This window comes from Canis aureus, chromosome 32 (genome assembly GCF_053574225.1).
Source record: "Canis aureus isolate CA01 chromosome 32, VMU_Caureus_v.1.0, whole genome shotgun sequence".
Classification (NCBI taxonomy): Eukaryota; Metazoa; Chordata; class Mammalia; order Carnivora; family Canidae; genus Canis; species Canis aureus.
Window position 1 is genome coordinate 10,367,936 of NC_135642.1, and position 23,495 is coordinate 10,391,430.

General features: G+C 33.9%; 1 protein-coding gene across 3 annotated transcripts in view; it reads left to right on the top strand.

The window, feature by feature from the left end:
• The window catches only part of SPRED1 (sprouty related EVH1 domain containing 1), a 120,906-nt gene that overhangs the window by 50,879 nt on the left and 46,532 nt on the right, over positions 1–23,495 (top strand). For 2 of the 3 annotated variants that reach the window (XM_077880561.1, XM_077880564.1), the window contains exon 2: positions 9,447–9,621. In XM_077880561.1, the coding sequence (XP_077736687.1) occupies positions 9,447–9,621 (175 nt within the window). The remainder of the gene's footprint in view (positions 1–9,446; positions 9,622–23,495) is intronic. The other variant, XM_077880562.1, reaches the window with a different exon arrangement.

A 23,495-nucleotide genomic window follows, 5' to 3' on the forward strand; every position in this document is an offset into this window, starting at 1 on the left:
AGGCAGCGCCAAACTGCTGAGCCACCCAGGCTGCCCTGTAAGATTATTTTAAAACTTAACTATTTCATTTCATTTCATTTGAATGCTTTTATCTCATCACAAATTCTGGTATTGTTGGTTCCCTGTCTTCTGTGTTCTGATCTCTTAGTGACAATGACTATTTTTTATAGTTCAAGTCTTCTAACAAAATACTAACAAAGTACTTCAAAAGATGAAATCATATCATCAGTGCTGGTGATTAAAGAATCGGGAGAATTAACAGTGTTGGGTCCAGAAGCAGGAGACATACAAAGTTGTAAGGGTTTTAAACTACTTTGGTAGGTTGATGATACTGTTTAGCAGAACCTAGAGTAGTTGACTCTACAGGGATAGTTTGTGAGTAACCCTTTATCGTTTTTAGATTTTAGTTTTGTTTCTCCTTTTTCTGGAAGACTTCCCTAGATGCCTATGTCTTGGTTGGAAGTGCTTCCATCATATAAGCAGTATGTGCAAGAGCTAGAGAACTGGTACTTAATACTTAGCTGTGGCTAACAATTCTTACTCAAAGTAAAAAGCTATCTCCTGGGTTTATTAACAAATAAATGCAGAATGAGAAATTTAGACAATTTCATAATGCAGATATTATAACATCATATAGTTGTTTTAATATGTGAAGGCATTATAAAATAGTAATATTTATTGGGCAGCAAACTGTGAGCCAGGTACAATACTAAGCACTTTACTTGGATTTCCTTATTCACTTTTCAAACACAGCAGTAGATAGTTATTATCCCCATTTACAGACCAGGAGACTAGGGGTACGGAGAGCAAAATAATTTAATTTGCTCAAGATTATAGCTTTTAAATGATGCAAATGCCTTTGGAATCTAAGAAGTCTGACTGTTAAACACAATGCTATTAATTGCCATGTGATGCTTTGGTGATTACTGTGGAAAATAATATTTGCTCCAAGTTTAAAATTGTTAACACAAATGAGTAATTCGAGACCTTTATCTTTATAATCCAACTCTGTCTTTCATATCCTTATCTGTAAAATGTTGAAATAGCCTATCTCATTAGGGTTGATGCAGTCAAGTTCTACTATTCTTGGTCTTAGAGAGATTTTTAGAAACATAGATGAGAGTATTCTACTCTGTTGATAGTTGTCACCCTGTGGTCTCTTTATTGTGATAAAATAGAGTACTAACCTTGAGTATGGTATGAAAGACTTGATACAGAAAGGTCCAGAAAGTTAACTTAATATTGGTCCTTAAACATGACATACTTATGTCATGTACCCTCTGTGGAGTGTCATTAGCTTTTTTTCCACGTGATAGACTGCTGTTTAAAACCCACATCAGGGGATCCCTTGGTGGCTCGGCGGTTTAGCGCCTGCCTTTGGCCCAGGGCGCGATCCTGGAGTCCCCGGATCGAGTCCCGCGTCAGGCTCCCGGCATGGAGCCTGCTTCTCCCTCCTCCTGTGTCTCTGCCTCTCTCTCTCTCTCTATCATAAATAAATAAATAAATAAATCTTTAAAAAAAATTTAAAAACCCACATCAAATATGAATGTTAGTTATCTCTTATACTTCCCATTTTGTGTTAACATTTCCCACTAAATTTTGAGCTTCTAGGAAGAGATCATAACTTTTAAATTTTGTTTATGTATGAGGCATATGAATAAATGCTTACTGGATAAGTGAATAGATGAATGGGTAGTAATGGGATTATCGTGTGAATATCATCTGCATGTTTTATAGTTGAGAAAACAAGTACTTATACTGTGAAGTTCTATATCATTGTAATTTACTTCTATTAAATGCTTCCTTTTTAACTCTTATACTCAGCCTCTGTAATAATATTTAATACCTGGATAGTAGTATTTACTTTAAATATACTCTTGAAGACATGGAATGTTTGGTCACTGTAAATATATCCTTATGAAAAAATATAAAGTCTTATTGTACTGAACAAATCTTAAGGGATTCTGGTTTTTGTTTTTGTGTTTTTTTTGGAGGGGAATGGAAAATAGTTATCTTTGCCTCCTGTGTGTGAATTGCTTTTATCTCCTCAGGAAGATTTGCCCTCATCTTTTGTATTAGTTTCCTGTTGGCTACTATAACAAATTACTACAAACTTAGTGGTTTAAAATAACACAGTTTTGTTATATTGTAGTCTGAAAGTTAGACATCCAAATAGATCTCACTGGGCTAAAATCAAGGTATAGTGGGGCTGCATTCCTTTTGAAGGATCTAGGGAATCCATTCCATTGGCTTTTCCAGCCTTCTGGAGGCCTGCATTCATGGTCTCATGACCCCTTTTTGTATCTTCAAAGCCAAGAAGTATAGTATCTTCAAATCTCTGATTCTGACTTCCTCTTCTGCCCCCTTTTCCCACTTCAATTGATCTTTAGTTTCATTTTTGTTTTCTGGATGTTAGTGTATTTCATGGAATATACTGGAAGCATGGTATTTTTATGATTTGCTTAAGAGAGAATAATGTAACTCCACCTAACCAGCATTCAGGGTAACTCATTTATGGAAATATCATCTTCACAAATCTGTAAATTATGGGGCCTAAAAGTCTTTTGCGGAGCATCTTTGCCCTTGCCCTTTAGATAGAATATTCTTAATCTCAGGCTTGTAAACCTCTTGGAAGGGACTGTGAATCCCCCAAATTGTATTCAAATATGATTTTTTTAAAGCTATATATGTATCTTCTTCAGGGGAGATAGTTTGTAGCTTTAATCACAATTTCAGTAGTATCAGTGATTACCCTGAGTCCCCAATTTAAGAACCATTACTGTACAGAACAAACAAAATTACTTGTACAGTTCTAGCTTTTTCTCAGATCTGTTTCCTAAATGTGTACCTTTCTAATTGCCTATTGGTCAGCCATTAATGGTCTAACTGACTATTCTTAAAGTTATCATTTCTGAAATACTTTCCCTTTTTCTCTCCTTTTCTCTCTGTCCTTCTCTTCTTTCTTCTTTCCTGTCCGATCCCAGTGCTCCTAATGGACTTCATTCTGAGAACAGTTTGGTTCCAAGGTCTTAAGTGTTTGTGATTTTTTCCCCTCTTTTCTGCTAGAGACTGCTGATAGTCCCTTGTATCTTTTCTTTTCTCCTTTTTTCTTTCTTTCTTTCTCTCTTTCTCTCCCAATTTTTAGTTGGGCACACAGGAAAATATAGACTGGAAATATAGACTTCATTTCCCACATTCCACTACAGGTTGTGGTATTGTGACAAAGTGATAATCAGAATTATTTATGTAAATATAGTTACTAAGGTACTTTAGTATGTAAAATTTGTTATAATAACTTCCTCAGTAATAACCATTCTCTCCTTGTTAAACATTTTTCTGTAATTTCAAGCTTTATAATTTTTTTTTGCTTTATAAGTTTATATATGAAAAATCCTCTTTAGGTAGGAACCTTCTCAGGTAAGGGCGTAAATGATGTATATTGGCAACATCATTGTAATAATTGGGCAGTGTTTTGGTGAAAATATAATTGAGCTCCATTTGAAGTAATGGAAAAGGTGAAATTGAAAAAAAAAAAAGATACACCTAGAAGTGGTAAAGCATGGAAGGGTAGGAAGATTTAGAGGTTGGGTTAAGCTTAGAAATGGAATGGAGGGATCCCTGGGTGGCTCAGCAGTTTGGCATCTGCCTTTGGCCCAGGGCGTGATCCTGGAGTCCCGGGATCGAGTCCCATATCGGGCTCCCTGCATGGAGCCTGCTTCTCCCTCTGTGTCTCTGCCTCTCTCTCTCTCTATGTCTATCATGAATAAATAAATAAAATCTTTTCTTTTTTTTAAAAAAAAGAAATGGAATGGAGAAATTTTCTGGTACAAATCCATATTAGACGAGAGTGGACCCTAGATAGAAAAAGAAATTAATAAAGGTAGGTCTCAATTCACCAGCACTATATACAGCAGATTTGATTGCCATGCCCAGGGGAACAGAAGTCTGAGAAGCAAAGAACAAGTTGGATTTAATTTCTGATCAGTGGTCATGGGCTATACAATTCAGTAGATACATGAATATTTGTACTTCCAGACATGGTGATTTTCAGGACTTTCTTACTTTCATAGGAAGTAGAGAATTGTTTGCTTAAATGATTTTAAAATTAAAATAGGTATGTATGATATCTTATAGAAAGTCACCAGCACAAATCATAAAGGAAGAGAAATACATTTGACCATGGTAGAAGAAAAGCTTTGTTCTTTGAAAGACATTACAAAAATTAAAAAAGCCATAGATCAGAATATACTTATAATTCACATAATTGGCAAAGGATTACCATCTATTATATAGGGAATTTATGCAAATCAGTAGAAGAAAGACAACTCAGTTGAAAATCAGAGATAATATAGAAAGAATGAAGAGAGCAAGAAGGCATTTGGGTCGATGTATATGATAGGCTTACTAATAACAGAGCAAGAGTATTCTATAAGGGAGATGGGAAACTAAAAAGAAGGCCATTTTTAGGCCAAGGATATTTTGTATATTAGAGTGTTGGGGCTTGTAGGATTTTCCATAACTGTACTGATTTGATAAATGTTTTTTCCAATGTGCAAATTTGAAAATGCAACTGTAATAGGCATTTACCATAAGCTACAATAATGTACAGTTTTAGAGTTATTCTGAAATACGTATAACACAGTACTGCTATTTCAGAAGAAACCACATGGATCAACGTAAGACAGGCAAAATTTATCTTCGTGTTTGGTCCTCTTCTTTTGCCTTTAACTTTACTGAAGTACCAGTTGAAAATTCTAGAAAGTAAAGGGTGGTGACTAAGAATTTTAGATAGTTTAGAACACTTGCTTAACCCAGTCAATAAGTCCTCCTGGCTCTTTCACTGAAATAGATCCCAAATCAGTTCATTTCTTTTGTGTCCATTATTGTCACTCAAGGCCAATCCAGCATTACCTCTCACCTGGACTTCTGCATTAGTTTTCTAATTTGCTGACTATAGGAGAAAGAATATATTTGATACAATTGTTCAGCTGAGATCAGAGATTAGCAGTTGAGATACAATTTAGATTTTGAAGAATATAATGGAAACCCAGCTATGTTTTACAATAAGAGCCTCTAAATTTAATTAGAATAAAAGCTAATCTGAAAAGTGTTTATTATGTAGTCCACCACCACAGGGAAGAATAGAGCTTTAGTTTGAACTGTTTCAGAAAATTATATTAAAGAACTAATTATTGTCAGATAGACTTTTTATAAAAACATGAATCACTAAAAACAAGTACCTTTCAACTAAGTATTAAAGCAGCTCAGGAAAGAAATTGTGCGTTCTTAGCAAAAAGAATAAGTTGTCATCATAAATAGCTGTTGTCTAAGAGTGATAGACTACAAATATGATACACAGAGAGAGTGAAAATCCAGCAAGTTGTTAGCATTTTAACTCCAAGTATTATTTTTATTTATTTTCCACATTTATTAAAATGGGCTTCTGTTTACATGATCAGGGAAAAATGTTTTTTTGTTAATTTGAATAGAATAATACAATTTGGTTCCTTGCTCTAAAGTTAAAGTCACTTTTATCTAAGGAGAGGATGACAAGTACAAATTTTATTATGCTACAAGGCAGATATGACAACTTGTATGAGCTGCCATTACTCTTTAGATGAGGTTACATATTTTAGACAAAAGAGTTAACTACTTTTATTTGGGATGAATACATTTGAATAGATTATAAGGTAAATAGATTGTAAGTAGATAGATTATAGAAAGGTAAATAGATTATAAGAATTAGAAGCACAGGTGAAAAGATTAACATTGGCAGGAAGGAAGGCCTGTCTTTAAAAACAAACAAAAAACCCTGCCCCACACATTTATGGAACAACTTGAAAAATTTTATGGTACATATTCTAATATTAGGTCTTGAAGCTGGAGGCTGTTATTAAATTATAAACTAATAAAGGCTGTGGTGGGGGGAATACAAATTTATTTACATAAGCTCATGGAATACTTTAAAGCTTGAAGGATCAGCTTGAATAGATAAGGGAAACAATGACATATTTGGTATAGTTGAAAGCATGAGATTTTAAAAAAGTATATAAATTACTGATCAGCTTTAAAACTTTTTTTATTGTAAAATGAACAGTGAATCAGGCAGCCTTACTCTTCTACCTAAAATGATCTTTGTTTTATTTGACTTTCCTGGAAAGGACAATACATCTCTTCTAGGTGGCACTTTATAAAGTAGAAAATGTAATCGGGGTAGCAAAGCGAATTAATGTTAGGGATACTTTAAAAAAAATGCATTAAAAGTTCTAAAATATTTATAGTATCTTGAGTAAAGCCAAGATATTTAAGATATAAATTTTATATTTAAATTACTTTTAATTTATAGATATTAATTATAAAATAATTTGGAAGAAACAGAATTGAAGGGAAAATACCTTACTTCAGCATCCCAAAAAGCTACCTAAGGTTTTTATATTTTTTTCTAGTAATTTTATTTATGGAGTTTTTTTGTATGTTTATTTTACAAACATTTTTGTAAAATAAAAAATATGCCGAGAAACATTATACAAATTGTAAATGAGAATTAGTGAGATTCAAAGATGAAAAAATAAGGGTCTGTTCTCTAAAGAAGTTAACTACTCTTATACTCTAAAATCAAAATATACCCTGAGCTTCTGAATGGGTTATTTTACTCCTTGGGTTTTCTAAGTCTTGTAGAACCTAGGATAAAATTCTTAAATGTCCCAGTTTACTGCATAATTAGATAAGGAAGAGTCAGGATCTTACAGTAAAATAAATACTTAAATGCTTGTTGAGAACTTGAATTTTGGTTTTTACCCAAGTTCTACGTTTGTGACTTCATTAAACTTCAAAGGTATTGACCTTTAAATGAATGAGTTTATAGTTCACAGACATTTAAGCTGAACCTAATATTTCTAAGTTATGTGCTATGCTTCTGTGGAATCCTTAGGTTAAATAGTTAACAATCCAAACGCCCATTGTCTAGTATTGATTCTATCCCTCCAAGCTGGTTCTCAGTGTAACAGGCTTCCCTGGCTTCTTGGTATACATGTCATACTTATTTATGGTAGAAGTACTTGTTCTGTCTCATCCTAAGATGAGATCTCATCCTCCCCATCCATCCTGGGGAGGATTCCAATTTGATACCTTTGTCAGACCAGCTTTTACACAATGTACTCAGCATAAACCAGTTCTCTTGAGTTGAAGATTGGTAAGAATGGGGTCTAGACAGGAATCAGGGCCTCTAAATAACTGAATAATAAAAACTTTAGAACAGAACCTGTAAAGCTAAAGACTTGTAGCACTTCCCTTAAAGAATTAGTTTGACTCCAATAACAGAGAATTCTGGTTGACTGTGTACATTTTATTTTTTCCCAGGTCTTTGAATTACCAGGATGATGACTACAATTTTATTTCTCTGTTTTAGTATTAATAATTAGTACTTCTGTATTGTTTATGTGTCAGGCATTGCTTACATTTATTGAAAGTGTATACAGTAACTTTCTCAAGAACAAACAGCTAGTAAGTTGCTGAGCCAGGATCTAACTTGTGAAAATACGACTTTAGACTCCTCATTCAACCACAACATAGTGACACTTTCAAAGTATACAGCTTTCTGATGAAAAACTTTTGTGAAGAATATATAAAGAACTTCTAAAAATCAGTAATAAAAGCATAATGAAAAATGACCAAAGACTTAAAAAGAGGATGGCATAAAAATGGCCAATAGCCATATGAAAAGTTGTTCAACACCAGGAGTTATCCAGGGAAATTGGTATTAAAACCATAATGGGTTACCACTGCAGACTCAATATATGCAAACTCACTACAATGAGTAAAATTTAAAAGACTGGAAACACCAAATATCAGCAAGGATATGGAGCAACTGAAATTATCATGTATTATGATGGGAATGTATAATGGTAAAACCACTTTGGAAAGCAGTTTGTTAATTTCTTCTGTAGTTACACATACTATCCTGTTAACCCATCAGTTCCATTCCTCTAATTAGGAGAAATGAAAGCAGTTGTCTATAAAAAGACCTTTACAAGAATATTTAACAGCTTTATTCGTAATAGCCGGCAACTAGGAACAATCCAAATGCCCATCAACGTAAGAAAGAATAAATGAATTGTGATGTATTTATTCAGTGAGGAAACTATTTAGCAGTAAAAAAAAGTGTGAACTAATACGACAACATAATGAGTCCAATAAGTCAGACAAAAAGGGTACAAATGGTGATTGTATGATTCTGTAGATACTGAAGGCCCATAACAGGCAAAACTAGTTATTTGTTAGAAACAGAACAGTGGTCATCTATTTGATGAGTAGGAGGCTTAAGGGGATTTTTTGGAGTCATGAAAATGTTCCATATCTTGATTGTCATGTTGGTTATGCAGATGTGTACATTTGTCAGAATTTGTTGAATTTTATATTTAAGATCAGTATATTATTGTATGTAAAGTATAGCTCAGCAAAATAAATATGGAAAGCGGGAAAAAAAAAAAAGCTAGGAGGAGATTTCAGACAAGGACTAGGACAACAGAAATGAAAGCCAGCATCCTAACACTTTGAACATGCAAAGACACTAAGTAGCATAGAACTATTATATAGATCCTCAATTGATACGCACATAACCAAGATAAGTTTAAGCTATAGTTAATATAATTTTCTAAGAAGTCATCAAGGTACACCACTTGTAGAAAGGATTTCATTAATATTATATTAAAAGTTTGGAACTAAAATACTTAGATGTCATTAATCTAGAATATTAGTTTATGTGATGCATTTCTTAGATTTTACATAAAGAACAGTTGTGGTTAATATTGGCTAGAACTAGAAAGTGGTCTCTTTAGAGTCTGTTAAAAAGAGAGCATGAAGAGTTTCTATAGATGAATCTGCTTGATAAGTTCATGAAATAAAACATTTGTCTCTATATGATCTGTGATTAGAAGTTGTTAGAAGAAATAGGAAATGTGGCATCTGCACTAAGTGTGTTTGTTTCAGCATTTTATTTATGGTCTAGAAATGTTAGAAACGTAGAGATGTCACAGTTAAATGTGCTAAAATACAGCAGTGATTTGTCTTGGTTATATTGCAACAGGTGGACATAAATAGACGTTTGATGGTGGTCTATATAGTTTTACAGTATTTATCTGTGGGGATCTTTTATTACTTATTCCATGGCAATCACATGTGCTTGAACTACTCAAATGATGAATTGAAACACGAGATCTGCAGTCTTTGATTGTAAGGTTTGTCTTCAAAATAAAGATTAACCTTTTAAGTTAGTTTCTGGTTCTTTTACCTCTTTTAAGTAGGTTACTTTGTGGACTATCAAGGAAATAGGAAACATTTTAGTTACCACACATTAATTAATGTCTTTGATTTCTCAAATAAGACTGACAGTTTGGCTGTTTCTTGTTTATGGGAAACCTAATTTCTAATCTTTGCATCTGTTTTAGTAATAGTTATGCACGAGTGCGAGCTGTGGTGATGACCCGGGATGACTCAAGTGGTGGATGGTTACCACTTGGAGGGAGTGGACTAAGCTGCGTCACTGTCTTCAAAGTCCCTCATCAGGAAGAGAATGGCTGTGCTGACTTTTTTATCCGTGGAGAGCGACTCAGGGACAAAATGGTAATAATGTGTCTACTGTTATAATTTTAAGATTCTATAGGATGAATTATCTACTTAAAGTTTGATTAGTATACCATTAGGAAAATGATTTTTGCCCAGGATCAGTGATTATGTTTCTAAGCTTTTTTAATGTTAAAGACAGAGAAATATGCCTCTTTCTTTCCAACTGGTACTCATTAATATGTATGTGTTAGAAGGAAGGTGCATTTTTTTAAAAATTAGGTTTAATGCATGAATAGTCCCCCCAGCTATTAAACCAGCTACCCTCTGCCTTTCCTTCTTTCTCACTACCCCCCAAGACTAGTGGCTGACAAACTATATTCCATAGGAAATACCCAGGCCTGCCACATGTTTTTGTATGACCCATGAGTTAAGAATGGTTTCTACATTTTTTAATGATTGAAAAAAAAAAAAAAAAACTGAAGAAGAGTAATAATTTTGTGACACATGAAAATTACATAAAATTCAAATTTCAATGTCCATAAATCCAGTTTTATTCAAACATAACCTAGCTCATTCACTTCCATTTTATCTGTGGCTGCTTTTATACTATAATGACAGAACTGGATAGTTGCAGCAGAGACCATAAGTATCTGGACCCTCATGGAAAATTTTACTGGCTCCTACCCTGGACTCTGTTTTCTCAGGTTCTTTCTCTTAATTCTCTATTAATTTAGTTATTCTAGGCTTATAAGACTGATTGCCAGCCTAGTTTTTACACTACTATCTTCTACTCAGATGAGTATTTTCTTCTATCCATGTATTTTAAAATTTGAGTCTAAACTTTGATAGTGTTAGGCATTTACTCTCTTTTAATTGGTGTAGAAAGCTCTTTTTTTTCTTTCATTTCTGAGCCTCCCTCAAAAAAACTCAACTGTGATCATACCTGAAAAGCTGAGTAATGTTAATGTCATTTTGCATCAAGCAAAAGGAAAGCATGCATTTCGAAGCAAAATGAGAGTAAAATGCCAAGAATTTCCAAGACTCTTGAAAATAACTAGAATTTCCTTTCAATGCACAATTGTGGACTAGTTTGTGAGCCCACTTAGCATCAATAATGTTATTCTATTGAAAATGTGTTTTAAGTTCCAAATAATTCTTTTAATACAGAAACGTTTTAAATAATTACTTTTAATTCTGGTTTGGTTTCTAGTTATTTTTTACTACTGAATCCCTTTAGTTATTTAGCAAGTTGCCCGACTTGCCTATGCCCCAGTTTCTGCCTCAGTTAAATGGGGAGTTACTGTAAATGCTCTTGAAAGCTTTCCAACTCTGTTTTTTGAGTTTATGATGCATTCCTGATAATGTCTCTCAATTAACAGAATGTGGTTTTAGGATTGTAGGAAACCCCAGTTGAAGTCGTAAGTGTATATAATAAATTTAACCTATCATCTCTAAAAGTTTAAATATTTAAAGGTGGTTTTGACCTTGCATAAGATGGTGGATGGCATATACTAATGCTTCTTTAAATAAGCCATATAAACTTTTAACCAAGAACCTATGGTCACCTCCCTTGGAATTTATGCTTGTCTGAGCTCATAATAACGGGTGTTGTTGGGGAAGTTGTAGATTTTAGGAACTGAGTGAAATAGTGAAGATTTAAGGCATGTTTTAATTTAGGAAAAAAGAAGACAGGTCAAAGATGGAGAAAGAGTTGGAGAAAAAAGCTTGCTAGAAAAAGCATAAATACAAAGAAATGATGACCTTGATGTCAATTAGAGAAAAGAAAATCAGAGTGAAACAGAATATTAATTACATTAATAAAAATGGATAGTTTACTTTAGGATAGATAATTCAATACAGGATTAAATCTGCATTAACTAGGAGTGAAGTTGGTCAGAGAAAGCTCAGATTGATTGATGGTTGTTCAGAGTGTGGCTTTGACATAAAGCTACTGAGAATAAAACTGGGATTCAGAAAGAACACACAAAACTTATTTCCTTATGTCAGGACTTAATTTGAGGCCGTAACCTAATCCTAGGGTATAGAGTCATAATAATAGACTAACAAGAAAATAGGTTTTTCTGAAAGAAGCACTGACCTAGGAATCAGAACATTTGTTTCACCTGACCATTTCACCTAGAGGAATCTTGTTATTTTTGAGACATGATAAGTGTATCTCTGTATAGACATTAAAGGAAAATCACTTTCAGTTGGAAGTTTGCCACTTAATAGGGATTAGCTGTAGTAAAGAGTTTTAGAGTTATGGGGACCTGTGTGACCAAAGGCAGAGGAAGTAATGCATGGATATAAATTGAAAATAGCAAAGTTTTGTGGAATCTCAAGACAAATGGGACAGGGACATTGAAATAAACAGATTATTTGGCCCCTTCTCCTGGGTAATACACATCTGACCAAGATACTTCTAAAACAATAATAGAATTGAAGTATGTATCTTTTTCATTATCACCACATTTTGGGATCATTAATATCCTTATCTGTAGATATTTTTATTGCTTGGTTTTATTTAATCCACTTTTCTGGATTCTAGTTTCATGATTTATCAAAAAAAAAAAAAAGTACTTTATGACTATCAAGTCTGTAAGCTTAAAAATTCTTCCCAGGTTAATGATGGTTGACTTTAAAATCTTTGGTGAGTAAACTGCATTTTACTGTTGTCCCTATGTAATAGTTAATCAACGCTTGGTAAACATTGTGTTCTGTACCCATTTTTTATGTTACATCTTAGAATCTTCTACCTTACATGAATTCTAGAAATGAAGTAACATACCTGCCTTTCATACCCCATTAAAAAAACTTGTGTCCTTTAAGAAAGAATCAGTAATTAGTAATCTGAGACCACTTGTATAGTTAATTAAAGAAATACTAGGTAATATTTTAAAGAGTATGCATAGGGACGTCTGGGTGGCTCAGTGGTTGAGCGTCTGCTTTCAGCTCAGGTCGTGATCCCAGAGTCCTGGGATTGAGTCCCGCCTCAGGCTTCTTACAAGGAACCTGCTTCTCCCTCTGCCTGTCTCTGCCTCTCTCTCTGTGTCTCTCATGAATAAATTAATAAAATCTTAAAAAACAAAAAAAGAATATGTATAAGTCAGAATACTGATTTCATTAATAGTAGTGAAGAAGAAAGATGGCTTTTCTCAAGGGTAAAAAACACTTTGGTAGAAGATTTTTTTCCAGCATTTGATTTACATTTACTTGTACTAAAAATGTCTTGTTACACTTCACAAAGGGTTATATTTCACCTTTTTTTATGAGAGAGCATGAATAAAGAGCAGGCTGATTGGGATTTTTATCAGGAAGGTAGCATTTTGTGTAATTAGGTCAGTACTCATTCATTCATTTATTGGTTCATTCATTCAGACAGGTTGGAAGTTATTTACTATGATGCATACCTATAACTTGCCTGTTTTTATGATGCTTACAAAGGTAGAATTTATTTCTCAGGCTACCCTTTCATACTCTAAATTAGAGCTTTTCAACCTGTGTGCCATGAATAGGTTAAAGTGGCTGGAGCCTCTAGACTCCTTGCCTCTTCACCACCAGCTAGCTGCTCCTCCTCTTTCCTGGTTGTGTTACAAATGTTCTTTTTCTAAGTATGCCTGAGGAAGCAGTTGGGAAGTTCTGCTCTACATTGACTTTCATACTTTATTGGTGATTGAGAAGGAATTAAAAAGAAACACCAGGCTTTGGTATTGTAGCCTGAGATAATGAAATGTTACCTTTCTTCTAGACACTTGGGGTTGGGTGGAATAGTTTCCAAAATTGTTTTTTGGATTAATAAGTAAATAGGTTGTGGATAGAAATGGTTTTAAAAGTTAAAATGCCTATAAGATAATGGTTTTATTGTTTTAAAAGACATTTTTAAAATGGGGTTTCCTTCTGGTTACTAGAGCCTAAAACAAAATTAGAATGTTTGTTTCCTAGGAAGAAAATAAAGTGGTTAATATATAGCAGTGGCTTTTTTAAAAATGAGACTCCCCTACTCTCCACCTTTGGAAACCTTGTAAGATTGATCATCTTTCTGCCCTGGAATGAACTTTATAAAAGTACAGAACAACGATTTTCTGCTTAGCCTTCCCACTGTGCCTCTGTGAGTTATTCCATTGTGAAACCTCAGTCCTTCTACAGAACTTTTCCTTCTCTGAAAATCAATTAAATTAACTAGCTTTTCTCTTAGGATTCAGGAGCTCTGTCTCTTGAAAGCTACTGATTCTATTCACCATAACCATAATACCACAGAGTTAGGGGGAAGAGTGGGAGTAGATATAGTTCAGCATTTTTATTGCTCCTTATTCCTCTTATGTAGAATATTACTCGATCATCCATGTATATACATCCCTCTGTTGACACTATGCCATTCAGATCATTCTCTAGCTTTCATTTTCATCCATTGGCCGTAGCAGTTCCTTTGCATAGCCAACTTTTCCACATCTGAGCCTCATCATTGTTTTTGGCGGCTTTTCTTTGCATAGTCTTGACCTTCTGGTCTTTATTTCAGCAACCTACTTTCCTGGATCTGGTTGTTATTCAAAGCTGTTCTATTTGAGGAATTTTACAATTTCCTGTCATTTCTATTTTATTCCCCTTTTCTTGCTCTTAGGGTGTTCTGCTTACTGTATCACTTTGTACCTCCAATTTTCTCCTGATTTCACTAGACTCCTTCTGGCTTCAGTATCTTTCTTATTATTTTCTTTTTTAAGCCAGTCTAAATTTTTCTTGTCAATCATTCAAACCACGCTCATTCATATTTCAGTCGCCAGTATGTGCTGAGTTCTTGGCTCACCTTGCACTTAAGGAACTTCATTGAATCCTGCACTACTAAAAAGAAATACTCTCTTTGTAAAAGTGAGTATTTCATGTAACAAATATTTATTGAGTAGCTACTTAGTGCTAGACACTGTTCTAGGCACTGGGTTATGTAAATAAACAATATCCCAGTTTTTTTTTTTAATGTATTTTTTTTAATTTTTATTTATTTATGATAGTCACAGAGAGAGAGAGAGGCGCAGAGACACAGGCAGAGGGAGAAGCAGGCTCCATGCACCGGGAGCCCGATGTGGGATTCGATCCCGGGTCCCCAGGATCGCGCCCTGGGCCAAAGGCAGGCGCCAAACCGCTGCGCCACCCAGGGATCCCAATATCCCAGTTTTTAAGGCAATATGCATTTGGTGAGAGACAAAGAAATATTATAATAAACAAAACAAATACTATGCTAGACAGTTCTAAGTGCTAAGGGGAAAAAACAAATCCGGGAAAGGAGATAGGGAATTTTTTGTAAGGAGGCTTGTTAAAACTTTAGGTAGGGATAACCAAGGAAGGTTTTATTGAGAAAAAGTAGGTAACATTTGAGTAAAGATTTCTATTTGGATAAGGCCTTATGTTTAGTTTATATGTTTGAATTTTCAAGTCTTGAGTATCCTTAAAGTAGAGGAATCTGTATTTTTTGGCTGAGACTTTATGCTACACTATGCAAGATCTTGAACTTTTTTTGTGGACTTGGTGAATGGATTCATATCGTTCAACAGTAACAGTCGTAGACCTAGAAATTAGTGATTCTTCCATTTATTAAAAAAAAGTGGTTTTTACATAAAAAGTGACTCTTTCATTCTTTTCATCTCTGCTATTCTCCTGTCTTGCCTGTATTCCTGTAGATAAAGCTCCTAATAATTTTCATGGCCCAGTTTTACTTAACTTTCTCTAGCTTCTATATTGCTTATCATACTGAACTTATAAAACCTGGGTCTAATATTTCTTTAGTAATCCAAAAATTACCTTGAGACAGTTCTGTCTCCTTATCTCAACACAAAAAAATTTATAATCTGGTCACTACTTGTTTTTTCTTTCTTTTTTTTTTTTTTTTCCTAGCTGTCTTGAATTTATCTGCCTATTGCCCAAAGCAGTCCCTTTTCATGATGTTGCATTATTCATTCATGATTCACCAAAAGCATGTACTGAAATTATGGAAATGCCTTCCCTTCTTTTACATTAACTAAATAACTGTAAAGATAGCATGTTAAGAGTTTATATGGAATAGAGAACGTAGGCAGACAGCTTGTGAGTCCTGAGGAAATGGTAACAGAAGGAACAATTGCCTTTTTATTGTCACAGGTAAGGTCACAGATAGAAAAAACAGGAAAATTGTGTTAGAGAAAGCACCTTGGGCAAACCAGTTTTCCTGGGAAGAATTGGAATGCAAGAAATGCTAATAATATTCATCTAATCCAAAATTACCAATTCTTTTTAGGGTCAATCCATTGAAAAGATAATAAATTGTACTATTAATGACTTATATGTCTTGCTGTGAATTTTGCGACTTTCTCCCAGCAGAGAAAGAATTAAAGAGTTAATTCTTTATTCTTTGCCAATATTCCTTGAGAAAAAAAGCTGCCTGTTGTCATTTCTATTCTTTCTCTTCTGGAGCCGAGCAATAGCTGTTCCTTGAAAATTAAGATTTGGAGTATGTCCCACATTACCTTTCTGGTTGCTTTTATTTTGTCTTTTCAGAAAACTTCAGCTTAACACTTGCTTCAGCACTCTCTTTAACTACCTATAGTATACTTCCTCTTTAATATTTAATTATTAGTTTTAAAGTAATATTTCATTCTTTAATGATTGATTTATACTGGTTAATATGGTCTTTCAGGCTCATCAGGATTATCTTGGCTTCATATTTCTGCTTTATACCTGATGGTGATATACTGCACATCCCTTCCATTACATTCTAACTGCCATTAAACTATTAACAATAGCTAATAGCCTCCCTGATAGCTAAATTAAAGCTCAAACTCTTGGACCCCAAATTATTGACTTCAGCTATAAACATTTCCTAACTACTTTTGCTTTATTAGAATCTAAATATAATGTAGCATAACTTTAACTGATTAGTTGATTGATACTATTCTTTTAATCAATCAACAGGTACTTGAGTGCCTTCTATCTGCTAGACTTTTTAAGTTTATGATATGCAGTCTGAGGGTTTGACTTCTTATATTAAGAAGTCTTCTTATATTAAGAAGAAGTATAGACTTCTCATATTAGTCTGTTTGGCACCCATAACAAAATGCCACAGATAGCTGCCTTAAACAGTAGAAATTTATTGCAATGTCAGAGATCTAGATGCCAACTGATTCATTTTCTGATGAGAGCTTTTCTTCTTGATTTCAGAAGGATGCAGTTCAATCCATACCAGTGCTTATTCAGTTCTCCTGGTTTGTCAATTGCTAAGCAAATATTTCACTTTTTAACTACTTTTAATTTATGTAGAGTTTAATATCTGCTAATACTAGTTTCCCCCCTCATTATTCGTCTTTACCCTTTTTGCTCATTCAGAACATTAAACAATTTTTCTTTTGGTATAGGTACACTCATTTAAGTTTTTTGCCTACATACATAAAAAATGTGTGACTGTTGTAAATGATTTTTTTGGGGGGGGAGATCATTTCTGATATCCTTTAAAGCTCATTCATGCAACTTATCTTCCTTTTGTATAGCATTGTATAGTTAGAACTTCAGAATAAGGTTAAATGTTTGTGCTAATGTTGGCTTCTTTGTGAATTTAATGGAATTTCTAGTGTTGCAGACACAAGTATGATTTACTTACTGCTTTCAGATATCCTTTATTATAAGAAAGTGTCCTTAATGTTTCTTATGTTCCCTCATGGAAGTTGATATTCATTTTTTGAAATCTAGTTTTGCGTATGTTCCAGAGACTTTGTAATTGATATTTTTATTCAGACAAATTATAGATTACTAATTGGTGTAAGGAATAATATGAAGAGATCCTGTTACTTTTTACCAAGTTTTCCCATTGGTAACATTGTGCAAAACAGTAGTATAATCATAATCAGAATGTATATTCACATTGATACAAGTCATCATATTCAGATTTTCCTACATGTACAAATTGGTGTGTATTTAGAACCATACAGTTTTACCACCCACAGAAAAGATACAGAATAACTCAGTAACCACAAGAATCATCCCTCCTGTTACTCTTTTATAACCACATCCACCTCCTCCTTGGCCTGGCAACCACTCATCTATTCTCCATTTCTGTAATTTTGTAATTTCAAAAAATGTATAATTGGAATCATAAATAAGTAACCTTTCAGGATTGGCTTTTTTCATTCACTGTTGTACCCTGAGGATTCATTCAGATTGTTGAGTGTATCAATACTTCCTTTTTATTGTTGGCTAGTGTTCTGTGATGTCTTTGTACCAGATTTGTTTAACCATTGACTCATTGAAGGACATCTAGGCTGTTTCCAATTTTATGCTATTGAAAATAAAGCTGCTCTGAACATTCATGTGCAAGTTTTTCTCTGAACCTAAGTTTTATTTCTCTGGAATAAATGACCCAAGAGTGCAATTCTTGAGTATATGATAGTTTTGTAAGAAACTGCCCAATTTTTTCCAAGAGTGGCTATGCTATGTTACATTTCCATTAGCAAAGTATAAACGATCCAATTTCTAGGCATTCTTGCCAGCATTTTGTGTAGTTACTATTTTTTCTTATAGTCATTCTGATAGGTATGTAGTGAGAGCTCATCATGGTTTTAATTTGTATTTCCCAATGGCTAATGATGTTGAATATCTTTATATGTGCTTTTTGAACAGAAAAATATTCATGTCCTTTAGCTATTTTTCTCATTGAATTGTGTGTGTTTTTTTGTTGTTTTGTTTTGTTTTGTTTTTGATGTTGAGTTTTGAGAGTTCTTTTTATTTTCTATATACTTGTCCTTTGTTGGGATATATGGCTTGCAAATATTTTCTCCCGGTCTGTAGCTTTTCTTCTGTCTTCTTCGTGGGTCTTTTGCTGAGCCAAAGTTTTAAATTTTTATGATCAGTGTATCATTTTTTTCCTTTCACAGATCATGATTTTAGTGTCCGGTTCAGGGACTTTCTGTCTTGTCCTAAGTCTCAAAGATTTATCCTATTTTTTTCCTAAAAGTTTTATAGTTTTTATATTTTATATTTAAGTCTTCAGTCAAATTTGAGTTAATTTTTATATGAGGTATAATACTAAGGTAAAAGTGGGTTTTGTTTTGCCTGTGAATGTCCAGATTATCCAGCACCATTTACTCTGTTTATCCCTCCACAAGTATCACTTGTGTTACTACAGTTATTTTTTAAGCCCTCCCTTCCCTTGTATATAAGATAGTGATTTCTCTCATTTTATTCTTCTTTCTTAAGATTATTTTAGCTATTCTAGGGTCTGTGTCTTTCTATATAAATTTTAGAATAATCTTACCTATGTCTACCAAAATCCTTACTAGGATTTTTAATAGGAATTGTATTAAACCTATGGGTCAGTTTGGGGAGAATTGACATCTTTACTATGTTGAATGTTCTAACTCATGAATGTGGTTTGTCTCTAGTAAGGTCTGAATTCTTCCATTAGCATTTTGTGATTTTCAGCATGTAACTCCTGTATTTGTTTTGCTAAGTGTATTATTTTTCTTGGAGCAATTGTAAACGGTATTGGTGTTTATAATTTTGATTTCTGCTTGCTCATTATATAGAGATGTGGTTAATTTTCGTGTCCTGTTATCTTGTTGAACTATGAGGTGTTTGGATTCCCTGGGATTTTTTTTAATATAGATCGTCATGTCATCTACAAATAGGAACAGTAGTATTCCTTCCTTTTTGATCTGTATGCTTTTTATTTCTTTTTCTTTGATTATTGTAGTGACCAGAACTTTAAGTGCTTTGTTCAAGAGTAATGGTATTAGGAAACGTCCTTGCCTTGTTTAGATCTTAGTGAAAACACATTCAGTCTTTTACCCTTGAGTAAGATGTTACTGCACAGTTTTTTTATAGTGCTCTTTCATGAATTAAGATAATTCTTCTATTTCTGGCTTACTGATATTCTTTATCATATATAGTTGCTAGAATTTGTCAAATGCTTTTTGTAGGCAACTGATATGATCATATCTTTAGCTTGTTGATACGACAGATTTTGTTGATTGATTTTTGAATGTTGACCCAGCCTTGTAGCCTAGAATAAGTCCTGCTTGGTCATGATGTATAATATTTTTATATATCATTGGATTTGATTTGCTACTATTTTTTTTTTAAGTTTATTTACTTTTTTAAGTAATCTGTACACCCAATATAGGGCTTGAACTCATGACTCCGAGATCAGGAGTTGCATACTCTTCCAAATGAACCAGCTAGGTGTCCTGATTTGCTGCTACTATTTTATTAAGGAATTTTGTATTTAAGTTATGAGAGGTATTGGTCTGTAGTTTTGTTTGTTTATGGGTTTTTTTGGTATTATCATTGTCTGGTGTTGGTATTGAAGTAATATTGACCTCATAAAATGAATTGGGAAATATTCCTTCTTTTTCTGTTTTCTAGAAGAGATATTGTACAATTGGTGTTAGTTCATCTTTAAATATTGGGTAGAATTCTCCAGTTAAATCATTTTAATATAGAGAGATTTCTTGAATAGCTTTTAATTACAAATTCAATTTCTTTAATGGTTATAGGACTATTCAGGTTATCTTTTATCTTGATCGAGTTTTGATAATACACAATTTTCAGAGAATTGGGTCATTTCTTTCTAGTTATCTAATTTATGAAGGAAAAGTTTTCTTAGTACATCAATTATAGTTTTAAAGGCTGCAAGATCTTTAGTAAATCCTTTGTTTCATTCCTGAAATTGGTGATGTGTGTTCATTTTTAATTTGTCAGTCTTACTAGAGATTAATCAATTTTAGTGTTTTCTTTAAACCAGCATTTTGTTTCATTGTTTTTTTTTTTTTTTCTGTTTTCACTGATTGATTATTTCAATGGATTGGTTTCTGTTTATTATTATTTTCTTCCTTCTGTTTGCTCTGTTTTTCTTGTTCTAGTTTCTTGGGGAGGAACTTCAGTTATGGATTTGCGACCTTTCCACATTCCAATGTCCATAGCCTTTTGAAAAGCTTCAATTCACTGTAATATAAAGATTTGGGTTTATAAAGTTTAACCTTGTTTATTAAATTTTTCAACTCTTACATATCCTTTCTCTTCTGTTTTGGTCTACTTCAGCTCGAAGGATGCTGAAACTCTCCAACTATTATTATGTTTTTGAATATTCTTATGTTTCTAAATGGTTTTTATGTTATATAGATATTGCTGTATAAATTGATTAATAAAGATTCATGGCTATTAGATCCTTAGATCATTGAGATGGCTTCTTCAAAGTTGTATGGGCCCCTCTCCAAATTATGCAGACCCAGTTGAGGGAGAAGAGAATTATTTAAGGTTGTTTAGTATTACTCTGGCAATTCAGACATCTAACCGCCTATGGGGGCTTGAGAAAGAGCCAGGTGAAGAAGCAGGGATTATTGCCTGTGCCCAAGAATTTCATGTTGTTGTTTGTGTGGGCACCAGGAGTTAGAACAGTGTCTTTTTTTTTTTTTAAAGATTTTATTTATTTATTCATTATTCATAGAGACAGAGAGAGGCAAAGACACAGGCAGAGGGGGAAGCAGGCTCCATGCAGAGAGCCTGACGCGGGACTCGATCCAGGGTCTCCAGGATCACGCCCTGGGCTGCAGGCGGCGCTAAACTGCTGCGCCACCGGGGCTGGCCCTAGAACAGTGTCTTAATTAGAAGTCAGGGACTACAGTTTTCTCCTCTTTCTGCTGATAGTAATTCCTCCTAAATTCTCTACAGGGGATAACCTTTTTGATTGTGGTCTCTAGTGCCTGACTTCTCAGAGGTGCTGAAGGAATCACAGTATATCTCATTTTACAATCCCTCATCCCCTTTTATTTTCACTTCCTATTGATTTTCTCTGATGGTTACAGGTCTCTAATGACTTTCTGTTTCCTTTTTAACCAGTTTTGATTAAGTTACAGTTTTTCTAGGAAATTGGCTATTTCATTTAGTTTTTCAAATTTGGGTTTATAAAACCTTACATTGTATTCTTTCTTTCTTTCTAAAGTTTTGCTGTGATTTCAGTTTTGTTTTGTTTTACTTTTCATTCCTGAATATTGATGATTTGTATTTTTTTTAAAGGATTTGTTTTAGAGAAAGTGCACGGTGGGTGGGGCAGGCATAGAGAGAGAGAAAAGAGAACCTTAAGCAGAGAGGAGCACAGAGCCCAACATAGGGCTCAGTCTCATGACCCTGAGATCATGACCTGAGCTGGAACAGAGTTTGACACCTAAGACTGAGTCATCCAGGTACCCCCATTTATTGTGCTTTTATGCCTTTTTTGTTTATCCATTTCATTTCTCATTTGCAAAGAATCAACTTCTAACAAGAATTGTATAAGATCTCCTGTGCATCTTTTACCCAAACACACTGAATTTTTTCCTCCAAATACACCAATTTTTTAACATTTGCCATGTTGGTTTTATCAGTGTCTCTCCTTCCCCCAGTGTACACACCCACATACATATGCACGCTTATTTGTTTCTGGACTTTTTTTTTTTAATTTTTATTTATTTATGATAGACACACAGTGAGAGAGAGAGAGGCAGAGACACAGGCAGAGGGAGAAGCAGGCTCCATGCACCGGGAGCCCGACGTGGGATTCGATCCCAGGTCTCCAGGATCGCGCCCTGGGCCAAAAGCAGGCGCTAAACTGCTGCGCCACCCAGGGATCCCTGTTTCTGGACTTTTTGAAGTAAATTGCATATATTCTGCCTTTTACCTCTTAGTACTTCAGTGTATTTGTCTTAAGAAAAAGGGTATTTGGCACACTGGGGTGGCTCAGTGGTTGAGCATCTGCCTGTGGCTCAGGTTGTGATCCCAGGGTCCTGGGATAGAGTCCTGCACTGGGCTCCCCACAGAGAAGCTGCTTCTTCCTCTGCCTATGTCTCTGCGTCTCTCTTTGTGTGTCTCATGAATAAATAAGTAAAATCATAAAAAATAAGAATGAGGATATTTTCTTACAAGGTCATAGTTTAATTATCCTATTTAAGAAGTTTAACATAAACATGCTACATTAATCTACAGTCCATATTCCAGTTTTGTCAACTGTCCTAATAATATTCTTATAACTTTTTTGTTCCATCAGTACAAGATCACATAGCATTTAGCTGTCACATGTCTTTATTCTCTTTTAATCTGGAGCAGTTCCCCAGTCTCCTTTATGACATGCATATATTTAAAGAATATTGGCTCCCTCCCTTCTGTTTTCGCTGAACTGCTGTTATGTGAGAAACACTGCCATTGCTCCTTCTGTTCCTTTATAAAAATGTCTAAAATCCAACTCAACTCAGAGCATAGCATTAAAGATAAATTTTTATTAATAGATAATTAGTAAAATTATGTATTTGATAATATGCATAATTTCATATTTCTTGGTGTCTTTATGAAGGATACTAGCTTTTGTATCCAGAAAACTAAGGCTCATAATATGAAACAACTATATGAGCTACCAATTACTGATTTTGGTTAGGAGTAATTTAATTTGAATTTGGCATTTTTATTTCAAAAATGGAATGATATTTCCTTAGAGTCAAAGATATTTCAGAAAGTTACTGCTGAAAAAAATTTGTCTAGCTACGAATTATACTACTTCTTAGATAATACAATTTGTAAACATGTAATTATCTATTTGTAAGGTAGCAACTATAATAAAGTACATAGTTTGAAAGTACATATTTAATTTTACTCTGCTCTCCCAAACTGTTAGTTGTTATTAATGAAACAAAAATGCACTTGTACCCATTTTTGACTTGGTCTATTTAAAGTACTTCTGGCAAACAGTCCAGTAATTTTATGACAGGAGTTTTGCTCTATATTTCCTAAAATAACTCGGAATATATCTTCAGAAGTTTTAGTTATTTAGTGACTGTGGCATTTTTCTTCACCCCCTCCCCTATAAAATACCCTAAAATTTCTTTCAGAAGAAGGAAAAGCATCAGAGATTGAAATTTTTCACAGGCTTTAGAATCTGTTGACTTCACCTT